This window comes from Cibotium barometz, chromosome 24, assembly GCF_041138505.1.
Source record: "Cibotium barometz isolate CiBa-2024 chromosome 24, ASM4113850v1, whole genome shotgun sequence".
Taxonomy (NCBI): Eukaryota; Viridiplantae; Streptophyta; class Polypodiopsida; order Cyatheales; family Cibotiaceae; genus Cibotium; species Cibotium barometz.
The window spans coordinates 41,381,484-41,395,527 of record NC_141069.1 but is presented as its reverse complement, the minus strand read 5'-3'; the positions used below and the strand labels follow the sequence as shown (position 1 = coordinate 41,395,527).

General features: G+C 43.3%; 1 protein-coding gene and 1 pseudogene across 2 annotated transcripts in view; both read right to left on the bottom strand.

The window, feature by feature from the left end:
* Positions 1 to 357: 357 nt before the first annotated feature.
* The window catches only part of LOC147625307 (uncharacterized), a 99,245-nt gene continuing 85,558 nt past the window's right edge, over positions 358 to 14,044 (bottom strand). For both annotated transcript variants that reach the window (XM_086818635.1, XM_086818636.1), the window contains exons 14-15: positions 869 to 989; positions 358 to 783 (exon numbers count right to left, since the gene is read on the bottom strand). In XM_086818635.1, the coding sequence (XP_086674761.1) occupies positions 665 to 783; positions 869 to 989 (240 nt within the window). In that variant the 3' untranslated portion in view covers positions 358 to 664. The remainder of the gene's footprint in view (positions 784 to 868; positions 990 to 14,044) is intronic.
* Positions 7,938 to 8,828, bottom strand: LOC147625309 (uncharacterized; annotated as a pseudogene).

Genomic DNA, 14,044 nt, shown 5'->3' with positions numbered 1-14,044 from the left:
AGAAAAACAAAAATAGTCAATCTGATGATGGATGCTAGAACAAACATCCTAAGGGCTGCATGGTAATGTAAGGAGGGGTTCAATTTTAAGTTAGAGCCCCTTCTCTAAGGAAGCTTTATTGATGTTATTGCTGGATCATGAAAAGTTCTTGGTATAATTTCCTAGCAAACTTGATGTCATACTAGGATTGCCAGCGCATGGGGTGTTAATTTCTTAACACGTAATAGCTTATTACCTATTTATTTCTTAACATCTAATAGCTTATACTCCTCCCGATTCCCTATAGGACGTGCCAAAACTCGTCAATCACTCTCTGCTCTCATCTTTTAAACTCCCTCTCATGTTGACTCCCACTTTGAAATTCATATCAATTTCAGCGAGATACGCTATCCACAGATTGTTGCTCTCTTTGACCCTGTCGGAAATCAATGTCCTATAGGGAATCGGGAGGAGTATAAGCTATAGGGAAAGGCAAGTATGAATGATCATTTGTGTAGATACTAGCTTCTTGAGATGGCCCTCACAACATATAAGATACACAAAAAATTGCTGTGACTCTCCTTCAAAGCTGTAGAGTCAAAGCGGTGTATCACAAGCATGCGTTAGAACAAAGGTGATTGAGTAAATCCAAGAGATGGATCCACCTTTTTACAACAATATCCCCCTACAATGGAGATGGCCTGGCCAAAACATATGGGCAAGCTGGATCCATCAATATATGCAACTCCAAAACCACCGCATCCATTGGAGGCCCCTCATATTTTAACGGCCGCTCCCAGAAACCTGTACCAATCAGTCCCACGGATTGCATCAAAGATTGCTTGCTTTGTACATTCAAAAATTAAGTATGTGCCAGTTTAACGCATACCAGGTATAAGTTTCTGTTGCCTGTGTAAAATCTGTGCAAAAGGCATAGCAGCCCAAGTAGAAACAGCTACTTGATTTAATGGTTGAAACCCCAAAAAAGTGCCATCTCTTGAAAGAACAACCTTCAGTTCCCAAACTAAACCAGTTACTGACAGAAGTAGCTTCTCTCTCTCTCTCTCTCTCTCTCTCTCTCTCTCTATATATATATATATATATATATATATATATATATGTATATAAGTATATATTATATATATATGTATATAACATATATATATGTATATATGTATATATATATATGTATATATTATATATATAATATATACATATATATGTATATGTATATATATACATATAATATATACATATATATGTATGTATATATATATATATATATATATATATATATACATATATACATATATATATGTTATATACATATATATATAATATATACATGTATATATGTATATATATATATATATATATATATACATGTATACATGTATATACATATATGTATACATGTATATACATGTATATTATATATATACATGTATATTATATATATATATATATATATATATATATATGTATATACATGTATATACATGTATATACATATATATATATATGTATATACATATATATGTATACATGTATATACATATATATATGTATATATATACATATATATATGTATATACATATATACATATATGTATGTATATATACATATGCAGGCAGATGGGTATCACAGGAACTCCCTTCACAGATGCGGGGAAATATGAGGAGGGAACACCCCCTCATTCTGACATTAAAGGCCACAAATAGCGGACTGATTTCCTCAAGAACCAAGATATACTTGTGAGATGACCTCGCACCCTTACAGGAGGAATATAGAAGAACAGGAATGGCCCTCGTGATGGAAACTCTAAGGCCATCAACTGGGCAGTTTACTGTGATGGTAGGGTCATCATCACAGGTAAACTTCCTGCATGATGGCACCGGGTCTATGAGACCATACGCAAACCCCATATGACAGTTTGGATAGCAATGGCACTCTATGGTTAGATCCAGGAGGCTTTGCAGAGACATATACAGGAAGGGATGTTGTTTTGTACAGACTCAGCAAAGCCCTGAGAGACGGCTACCTGATGTGTCAGTATATGTATGGGAGTTGGCTTTTAGAGGACAGACACGCACCACCCCAGTGGTGCGTGGTTCAGGAGAAGTGGCATGCTTGTTTCAACCTCATCTGACACACATGCTCACAGTAGTCAAACAGGATGAGGATGCCCACTTTATGTGGGCATGGTTAGCAAGACCTGGCTTGAGAGTGATGCATATTGCAGTATGCTACTTCTGGCCTGAGAAAGTAGCATTTACACACAATGTGACAGAGAAAGGGGAGTCCTCCTATGTGCCATTATTTCCAGATATTGCAGACTTCTCCCAGCAAGGATAAGTCCTCTTGTTGGGAGACTTTAACGCACGGTCAGCGGGGGAACAGCAGGTACATATCTGACTTCCAGGTAGATGCCATTATGCTGTCAAGAGATTGACTAAGCCAAGATGGGCCTACAGAGGACCAACCAAGATACAGGAAGGTAACAGCATCTGGTAGACACTATGCATGAGCTGGTTATATATAATAATGGGATGTCCAGATGACCACAATCAGATGGCCTTACATGATTCCCACATTGCAGAGTCTCTAGTATGGTGGATAACCTCATGGGGTCTCTCCTCATACCACATATCTTAAACTTCACCACGTGCTGCTAGCCAAAATGTGAAAACAACATTTCTCACGAATCATCATTTTCATTTCCCGCTTTCTAATCTCCTCCCAAGAATTTCTCCACAATTTTTTCCTTCTAAGTTTTGATTTTTCCCAAATTTCCTTAACATCTACTCTACATTATATCCACCCCAAGTTCCTCTTCTGTTTCTCTCAACTTATCCCTCATGTATATTTAGTTTCTGTTCTGTTTCTCTCAACTTATCCCTCATGTCTATTTGGTTTACTTTTTGCTAGTGTACATAAGTCATAATCTGAGGTGTTATTATTTGTTAACACTGATTTGCAGCTCCTACTGAATGGAAACCCTAATTTAATGCTGCTATACACAATCCCTAATCCAAGGTACAGTTCAATAATCCCTATTTCCTAATTTATTGTTGCTGATTGGAAACCCTAACTAAAGCTATTGCACCGGCTTGATTTTGAGCATTTGAAACTGCCAGATGGCTGCCCAAGACAATTTGGGAACTCATGTGGGGCATTTGAAACTGCCCAAGAACCGTAGACAGATTTGGAAGCTCATTCGGGGCATTTGCAGGCGCCCAATGGTTGTCCAAGACCTACGGAAAGATTTGGAAGCTCATATGGATTGTTTAGAGATGGACCAAGCTGCTGCTCGGGAATCTTCACAAGCTGCCCGGCCTGTACGTGTGGTCATTCAGAGGACTTGTACCTATGTAGGGGGCTCTCCACCGATTTGAAGACTGTTGCAGCAATATTGAAGACTCTTGGAAAGAGTTTGGATCATTTGGAAGACTTGGATCGTCTTGAAGGTTGCCCATGTGATGAAAAGCATGTGACACTTGATCCTTATGTTGAGGAGTCCATACGTGCATTGGGAGTCCGTGTACACAATTAAAGACCCTTGATGAAGATTATAGAAAGCCCTTGAAAACCTTGTGAAGACCTGAAGGCTGAACCATTGGCTTTGACCTTCTTGGGAGTTGCATAGGGCTGCCCTACTGCTGTTTGGAGGTTCTCTAAGCTTGTGGCTTTGTTTCAAGGGTTAAGGCAGGTTGCCCAAAGCCTGTGGACAGTGGAAGCTGATTTGACCCTTGTTCAAGCCCAAGAGAGGAGGAAGAAGATGCACATGTCACATGCACCCATGCACTGAGGTGCCATGAGGCACACTGGCTGATCATCAGTCACATACTTGTGCAGAGCTAGTACCTTTTTTAGGATTATGTCGTACGCCGTGACCCCATTGTGAGCCCTTGTCTAGAAACCTGTTGGGCGTAGGTCTTTCCAAGCCTTAGGTGTCAGAGTCCATCACTTAACCCACTTGGAGAACAATCAGTTCATGTAGGTTACCCTAGCATTGATAGCAAGCATGTAAAAGCTTTTGTTAGCAAAGGGATTCAAGGCTCTATGCCAGCCCTATGAGCCGTGCATATGGGCCACCATGGCCAACAAAAAAAGGCATGCAAGTGAGTCCATAGTCACATGAAAACGCGTTTCTGGAGTGAGAAACACCGAAACCCCGAAACCCCGAAAAGCAAGAAACGTTTCGAAACGTTTCAGAAACTCTTGATTTTTTTGGTTTCTCAAAAAAAAAAAAGTTTCTCAAAGTTAAAAGGTCCTATTTTTTGGAACTTTAGCAATGCAAAATTATATCGAAAAAAATCCGAAACCTTGACGTTTCTTAGCCGAAGGCCGAAACGTTTTGCCCCGAAACCTCAAAAACCCCAAAACGTTTCTGGTGACTATGCAAGTGACCTATACCCAGTCAGCAGCTCTACAAAGGCTTAGACCACCAGTTGGGCAGCAGCACAACAGCCAACTCACACATGTGACTCTGTGGGATGCTGATTTGCTGGAGTCATGAGCATTTAAAGCAGGCCGACAGCCTTTTCTGATAACCGACCAGAAAATGGGTATGAATATATAAATGCTCCTCAATCCCAAGCATAAATTATCTCATTCTCACACAATTCAGCAGTGATACAAGTGCATAAGTATGTGTATATATACCAACATAAGACCATATGAATCTGAACTTACGAATAATTTCAAAAGAAAGAAGAGAATCACTAAAAACAAACAAATCGAAAATAGGAAAGCTTAATATAGAACACCCGAGAAGAAATAATAATAATAATAATAAGTATGTGTGCTTAAGTCCTAGGGCTAGTGCATACATCATCTCAGCCAAGCACTTCATTGTGCTTCAGTCCAAGGCAGCCCGAAGTTCTCTTCAGCATTCACCCTTCATTCTTGCATCTCCCTCCGCAGATCTGGATGTGCATAAGGCTTCCGAAGTGGCTTCACAGTTGTCTTCACTCCGTTTGATGGTTCAACCGACGTTGGGTCTACGTCATACTTGTGTTTGGCAGTCTTCAATCACCCGTCTTCAGTAAGTTTTGTACATTGTAAAGTTGTTCTCCAAAGCAATAAAGCAAATACTCTTGCTTGCGAGAGGGGGGCCTTAAGTAGGTAGATTGGGACCCAATCTCATGTCTTCTCTCTACAGCTCTGCCTCCTGTGAATAAAGATTGGGACCCAATCTCATGTCTTCTCTCTACAGCAATAAAGCAAATACTCTTGCTTGCGAGAGGGGGGCCTTAAGTAGGTAGATTGGGACCCAATCTCATGTCTTCTCTACATTCTCTCTCTACAGCTCTGCCTCCTGTGAATAAAGATTAAAGTGGATTGCTTCATGCTCACTAACATAAAGGTATAAAGAAGGCCTTGTTGTGCGTTACACGATCATACCAAATGCATGTTACATTGGTATCGGAGCTTTTGGTTGTGACCCAACTTGGCTACCTACAATGAGAGCATTCCGTGAATGGTAAAAGTGAGGTAAAGAAAAACCGGCCAGCCATTCACCATGTCAAGAGAGGAAGAAAGAAGCCATCATCCCAGAAGAAAGTGTCCACAAAAGGACACTACAAAGGAAGAAATGCCTCCATAAAGCACTAACATTTTCCTTCAAGTGTTGAAGGAACACTAACATTCTCTCTCTACAGCTCTGCCTCCTGTGAATAAAGATTAAAGTGGATTGCTTCATGCTCACTAACATAAAGGTATAAAGAAGGCCTTGTTGTGCGTTACACGATCATACCAAATGCATGTTACATTGGTATCGGAGCTTCTAGTTGTGACCCAACTTGGCTACCTACAATGAGAGCATTCCGTGAATGGTAAAAGTGAGGTCTGGAAAAACCGGCCAGCCATTCACCATGTCAAGAGAGAAAGAAAGAAGCCATCACCCCAGAAGAAAGTGTCCACACAAAGACACTACAAAGGAAGAAATGCCTCCATAAAGCACTAACATTTTCCTTCAAGTGTTGATGGAACAAAACACACTACTATAGGAGCATTCCTGGAATCCCACTAATTTCACATATCTAGCCAGGCTCAGCAAGCATTCAAACAAGGAGATAAGTGTGTGTTGATCTATGTCCACGCCCAACGATCTATTGTTCAACCAACAACACCCTTAGAGAAAAGGTTGGCATGTCTCCTTCCATGGTTCCAAGACATCGTGTTGAGGGACGACCTCCCACCAAAGCTCCCACCCATTCATCTTGAGAATCATCGCATTGAGTTGGTCCCCAGACAAAGCCACCCAATATTGGAGGGTGAACTAGAACAACAATTATCTTAGTTACTCCGGGCTCGATTTATTCGCCCATCATCCTCGCCGTTCGCTACACCCATCTTATTCGAGTAGAAGAAAGACAAGACCACAAGTTGATGTGTGGACAATAGGGCACTGAATAAGCTCATCTTAAAAGACAAGACCACATGTTTATGTGTGGACTATAGGGCAATGAAAAAGCTCACCATCAAAAACAAGTTCCCAAGATTGAGTACTTTTTGAAGCGTCTCAGTGGTGCTTAATATTTTTCCAAAATAGACCTCAAGAGTGGCTACCATCAAGTTTGGATTTTGACAGAGCTGACATTCCAAAATTTCTTATGTGAGCTTGTGAAAAAAGCTTGTAGTTTGTTTTACCGGTGGCAGTTCATGATCGCTCGACTCCTCACCTCCGTTCAACCATATACAAGTTGTCATCCCTTGTTTGATGGATTTCATAGTAGAAAGAGATTCCCATTTCTTCCATCGAACAAGACAAGCATAACTCAATAGAAGGAGTTTGTCTTCTTGAGAAGTACTTTTCGACAAGCATCCTAACAATCCAAGTGCATCAACTAGTACATGTGGTGGACAAAGTATCTATAACAAGTACTGTACATAACTGTTGGATGTTTTTCTTGGAAAGATTCATGAAAACTTTTCGGATCAAACGTGGCCATTATGAGTTCGTGGTGATGTCGTTCAATCTCACCAATGCACTAGTGACGTTTGATAAAATAATGTCTCAGGTATCCATGGAGCTCATTCAAGTGTATTCATCTTCATGGATGACATACTTATCTTTTCTACCACTGCAGAGCAGCATGAGCAGGATGCAAAGGACGTCTTGCAACTTTTGAGAAACAATGAGCTCTACATCAATGAAAAGAAGAGCGCATTTGGCCTATTAGAGGTCCGTTATATGGGATCATAGTTGTCACGGTACGAAAATACGATACCGTACGGGAATATTCGGTACGATATGAAATTTTGGGATACGGTACGATAAAATACGGTTTTTTTAATTAAAGAAAAACCTACAAACATAGACATTTTCAATTTGGAAGGGTAGGGTCTAGAGAAGTTGTTTCAAACCAAAATATCATTAAAAACAACTAAACAAGTTTGAAGTGACAAACAAAAGTACATAAAGTATAGAGGTGCGATGCGATCATGCGCGCTAGGCGCGAGTACAAAAAGAGAGGCTAGAGCCAAGGCCCAAGGAGAGACTAGACAAAGGCATCACTATCAGAGCTCTCGCTGAAATCATCCTCATGAGAAGAGGACACATCAGTGGTCTCGCCGAAGTCGCCGTCGCTAAGAAGGTTGCCCTCATCATCGAACTCGGGCTCTCTAAGCTCATGTGAGAAGCCAAAGGGAGCATCCTCATCTGCAAGAGCGAGTGTGGAGCTACCCGATCCACGCCGCACATAGGTATGCACTATGTCCCTGGGAGCACCACGAACCGTGCATCCAGGGCTTCCTACTTGCACTCCTCTGCCACTACCTCCACGCCCACGACGGGTGCGAGTAGGTCATCGATCAAACGACTCGAGCTCTCGATAGATCTCTGCATAGATCCTCTCCTCCTCCTCATCCTGCACTTTGTTTACACTCTGAAGAGTGCCTCCTATGAGCTTGAATGCATCCACATTCACCTACATTGTACAATGATCAAGTGACAAGCAATGTATTAGAATTTGGTTCCAAATTTCAATAAACATTGAAGTTTGAAATTTGAATGCTTATAACTTATAACTTATAAGTTGTAACTTATACTTGTCTTGCCGATTCCATCTTTTGCATTGCGTGCACCATGCGCAAGTTAGCGCGGCAATACACTAGCCGCTCTAACTGTTGCGTGCTCAAGCGATTACGTAACTTCGTGTGTACAAGTGAGTAGGAACTCCAGTTCCTCTCACATGCACTTGAAGAGCAATCCTGAGCTAGGATTCTCAAAGCCACCTTTTGGAGGCTTGAGAGCGCATACCCAAATGTCTCCCACCAAAAGAGGGGCTTCACAAGGGATTCCCTCTTCCAACAGGTAGTAGATGCAAATGCGGCTCCTCCCCTTTGGTCATTGTAGCTTATGACCTCCTCAAGGAACTTCCCATGGCGATCCTCCGGCAATGCTTTGGGCAAGTAAGCATCTCAGGCTTCAAGTAGCTCCACGTTGGTGAAGAGGGCGGGTGATTTGTAAGCCGGATGCAATAAAGCGGCAAGACCATGGATAGGTCTTCGCATCCACTTCCATCTCTTCTCCACAATGGCCAACATACCATCGCGCTTCTCCTCGTCGATGGAAGGAGAAACGCGTAACTCTGCTATGGCCTCTCTCATGAAGTGAACAAGAAGGCCCATGGTGGCTCCCTCCATGTCGGTCATCCGCAATACCCTATAGAAGGGCGTGACCGCAATGACAATAGTGCGGACCGACTGCCAAAACTCCTCCTTTAGGCAAAGCCGTTGCATGGCTTTGGCCTCCGCCGATTCTCGCTCATCCCACTCATTCCACATTGTGGAGACCACTGTTTGGCGAAGGGAGGATTTCACATCGTGGAGGCGCTCCAAGAGGAGCTACATGTAGGCGAAGCGTGTCGATGAAGGCTTCTTCAATTCCAACTTGCTATGTTTGCGGAACATGGCAAGCACCTTCACCTTTGTGGTGAAGAAGGTGACAATAGAGATAGCTTCGGTCATTACTTCCTTCATCCACACTAACTTGCCCATATCCTCCATGAGCAAGTCAATGCAATGGGAGGCACAAGGCGTCCATACTATGGAGGGATAGTCCTCCTCAAGCAACTTCCCCATCCGACGGCAATTTGAAGCGTTGTCGGTGATGACTTGCACCACGTTCTTCGATCCAACCTACATGTCACAATGCACATGAATGGATGCAATGAGCGTATGCGGTATGAGACTTGAGTCATGACTCGTGATATAGCCACATATGATCATATCACATATACTAAAGCCTAAACTTTAAAGACTTTAGTGCAATTTGAAAGTTGAAACTTACCTTCATGATGGCTTGCTTGATATGGCGATATATGAATGCACCCGATGTTTTCCTCCCCGCCTTTCCGGAATCCACGCCCCGCACAAAGTATGTGCCAAGAGGGCAAGAGACAAGTATATTGATGATGCCTCTCTTCTTCCGGTCACTCCATCCGTCAGAGAGGATGCTACACCCATACTTGGACCATGCCGCCCGCACCGGATTGAGAGATCTATCGATTCTCTCCCTCTCATCCACAAGCCTCTTCGTGCACATGTCATGATAGGAGACGCCGGTCCATCCTTCACATGGGCCCACATTTGCAATGGCTTTCACCATTGACTTCCATTGATCTACCTTGAGCACATGGAATGAGAGATTGCACTCACTAATGGTGCGTGCAATCTCTATATCCGCTAGCCGTTGCCGTTCTCGGAGATGTGATAGAGAAGAAGAGAACCCCCCGGTGGCTTGGGCTAGAGTGGCTTGCCTCATGGGAGACTCAAGCCTTTGTCTCTTTGAGGAGGCGGAGGCGGCACCGATGGAGGCGGCGGGGGAGGATGTATCACAAGGCGGGGAAATGACCTCATCATCCGCCCTTGAGCTTCTACCACTATCATAATCCACCCTTGATCTTGTTGTAGATCTCATCGGATATAGCAAGGGGGACTTCCTTGCATGGCGCAACTTGCCCCCCACCTTTCCAACATGTTGGAGAAGCCTAGTAACTCCACTTGTGTATTGTTTGCCACAATACTTACAAGTCCACCTATATGACTTGGACTTTCCATCGGCTTTCTCTACATGGATAGCATGCACATTGAAGGCTTCATTCTTCTCCCTTCTCATTGTAATAGAGAGAGAGAAGTTAGAAGATTCAAGAGATGGATAGGCTTGAGAGAGAGAGAGAGAGAGAGAGAGAGAGAGGCTTGAGAAAATGAGAGAGTGAGGCTTGAGTCTTGACTCTTGAGAGAGAGAGAGCCTAAAGGCTTGAGAGAGGGCCTATGGGGGAGAGAGTGGCTTGAAAGTTGAGAGTTGAGAGAGAGAGAGAGAGAGAGAGAAAGAGAGAGGGGGCTTGATGGTCACTTGAGCAAGACTCAAGAGGGGGGGGCTTGATGGTCACGACTCACTTAAGTAATGAGAGGCTAGAGCTTTGAGAGAAGCTTAGGGGGTGGGCATTTTATCAGCATGTAGCATGTCCAATGGGCCAAGCAAACACATGGGCCACAAAGCATGCCAAAAACGGCCAGCAAACGGCTACTACAACGGCTACAAAACTGCGAAAGAAACGGCGCAGGCGGCGGCGCAACGGCTAAAAACGGGCATATCGTACCGTACGAATTCGTACGGTATCGTACCGTACGAACCGTACCGTACGAACAGGTTCGTACGCGTACGAGAAACAACTATGTATGGGATACATGATTAGTGCTTCCAGTATTCATCTTGACCCCAAAAAGGTGTAGGCTGTACTTGATTGGGATTGCTCAAGAAATGGGTCTTTGCCAGAGCTCCAAAACCCATATGGACAAGTTTTTTGATCTTGCATCACCTCTCACAAATCTACTCAAGGGAGTAAAGACGCGCCGTCAAAAAGTGTCTGTTACGGACAAGGCTCTCGTGACCTTCCTTGCATTGAAGAAAGTGGCCTCAGAAGCACCAATTCTCAAGCTGGCATCATGGGATGACCCATTTGAGGTTATCACTAGCCCTAGAAATCTTGCCATTGGTGCTATTTTACAGCAAGATGACAAACCAATGGGTTATTACAACCGCAAGCAGAATGATGCTGAGAAGAATTATTTGGTGTATGACAAGGAGCTATTTGGGTTCATCACAACTCTGAAGCATTGGAAACCTTTCCTTTATGGGAGGAAATTCACAATGAAGACTAATCATTGTTAGCTCTGGTGTGAATAGCCCTACACATGAGCACTTCTTACCATGTGCTGGCAAGGGTTTTTTCCCTTCATGAACACTCTAGTGTGTCAGCCACATCAGCCCTAGGGCTAGGGCTACTAGTACTTTGTACTCCACTCATTTCATATGATTATCATCGAGCACTTCCAGCTATCGCAACTCGTATCTCTCACTCTCTGAGCTCGTGTGTGACTGTGTGTGTGTCTGCGCACAACATCTACTCCCTTATCCAACATTGGTATCAGAGCTTGGTACTAGAGCTGTGTTTCACAGTCTGGTTTCAACCACGCCATTATTCTCTAGAGCGGTATCATTATTTCGTGTCGTCGTACATTCTAGGTACGTTCATGCCCTTTCATACTTTGCAAGTGTCATTAATCTTCGTTGCCGTCGTTCTGGATAAGCTCTCACACTTTCCACAGATCTAGGGTTTCTACCTCCTCCTAAGTTTATAAGTGTTTAGAAAAAACCCGTATTTTATCATTCGTACTGTGACAACAAAGATCCTAGTGATGATCCGGACTCAAATGATTATTCTTTATAGGAGTTGTCACCTGAGTTGTCTCTGTGGGGCTGTTGCATTTGAGGGGGGACACATGTTGTGTATTGCTATCGGTGATGTTCGTGGTCACTTATGCACTTGACCTCTCAATTGTGCTATGTCTTGGAGACATACCTTTATGCAGTGATGCTTACTTATGGAGATGTATAACTATCTTTTCTTGCTTCATGTCCCCTTTGCAGCTCATTTACATGGATGCTAATGGAGTCAGAATGTTACATTGTCTTCAGCTTGGTTGCCTTGTCACTATGCATAATCCAGGGTTTCTTTACATCAATCTATGTGGGATCCCACATCCAACGTATTTTGCCATACAAACCATAGAGCATGGTGTTGCTGAGAGGTTGCTTTATCCTCTCATAGTAATGGCTGGATGTATGCCTTGCTATCCCCACTTGACAAATTTGTTATATCAGCATGCTTCCATTGGTGATTATCACCTTGTCGGCTTGACCATTAACTAAGGTTCCTTTATTGAAGTATTGGCATTCATTGGACCTTGACAGCTTAAGCATTATTGCTGACCATAGTGCTTACATCTTCATGCCATTATTTGGTACAGGTGCTGAATCAACTGAGCTTGCTTTGGCTCTGAATCAGCCTTCTACTGCTACTGACAATCTATCAATTCAGCAACCCAACTTTCCCATATTGCTCCAGCTCAGCCACACTTTGATCAGGATGCCATGGGTGATGCATAAATTGAAGAGGATGCAACAATTTGTGACTCACAGAGGGTTCCCCCGTTGATAGCAGTCAGGTCAGACATGCGCTGCCTCTTCACATGCATCTCATTTTCCTGATTCTTCCCTTGTTGCTTCCACATAAATGAGACGCCACTTTCTCCGTTTGATGCATTGGAGGACAATAATTGGGTTGAAGGGCTCGGGACATTTCAGCTTTCATTGTTGACTTACAACATGCATTTGATGTTACAGACATGGGGCTTTTGCATTATTATTTGGGTATCCAGCTTATACCAGTTAAAAACGGCATCATGCTATCACTTGAGGACTCTTCCAAGCCTTCTGATGCAGCCACTTATCAGCAGGTTGTCGGATGCTATCACTTGAGGACTCTTCCAAGCCTTCTGATGATGCAGCCTTCTCATGCAACCACTTATCAGCAGGTTGTCGGATGCCCTATGTATCTATACACTATCTGTCTTCATATTCACTATGCAGTGTCACAGTTAAGCAAATTTATGCATTGCTCCGGCACTCGGCATTGGCAAGTAGTGAAGCAGCGATGCGTTTTCTTTATGCTTGTCCACCTACACTAACACTGACCGGGCAGAATGTTATGACACTTGGGTATGTTGGCTTGGGTCAAGGACATTTTGGCCCAAGCAACCACCATTGTGACCTTCTTCACTAAGAAGGTGAAACCCTTGGCCATCTTCCATGTTCATTCGCGATTGGAGTTCGTGAAGCCCTCCAAAACAAGGTTTGCCTACATGTGGATTGTTTTGGAGAGACATGCCGTTCGTAGCGAGCTTCAACGCACGGTGGTGTCCCAAGAGTGGGAAGAATGGGATTCTCATCTAAGCCCTAAGGCTTATGCGGTGTAACGCAAGTGCTTGGATCCTTCCTTTTGGGATGATGCACAGGCCGTCGTAGTTGCGATGACTCCATTGTACCGAGTACTTTGCATGTCGGACATGGAGGGATCCACTTTGGGCCTTCTCACACACTTCATGAGAAATGCAATTGAGGAGCTCCAAGCTTGCACGACACTTGATGCAAGAAGGTTAGTAAGTTATTTTAATTCATGTACTCTTGTGTACATAGTACTTGTAACTTGTAAGCTTGATTTTAATTTTTGCTATGTATAATGTGGCATGTGCTTTAATAGGCTTGATGAGATCAAGACCATTGTGGAGAGGAGGTGGCAATGGATGCGTAGGCCTATTCATGGTATGGCTGCATTCCTCCATCCTCTCAACAAAACACCGGAACTCTTCTCTTTCGGTCCAATGTAGACATCTACATGCATCATGTGCTTGATGATGAAGCACAAATCAAGATGGACGAGGAGCTCATTGCCTACAACAACTTGACCGGGCAATCGTACACTCGTCCTACTTCTAGAAGACGAGAGGTGATGGTGAAGCCACTCTCATGGTGGGAGACGTATGGCTATTCCACCCCATCTCTACAAGTTTTGCCATGAGGATCCTTGCCCAGGTGACGGTCATTTGCCATAGCCTCTTCTAATTCTTTATTCTATTTAGTCATATTATTAAAATTAAAATTTTTTGTTTTTTGCTCTTACGATTGCTCTTCGGGTGCATGCGAGAGGAATT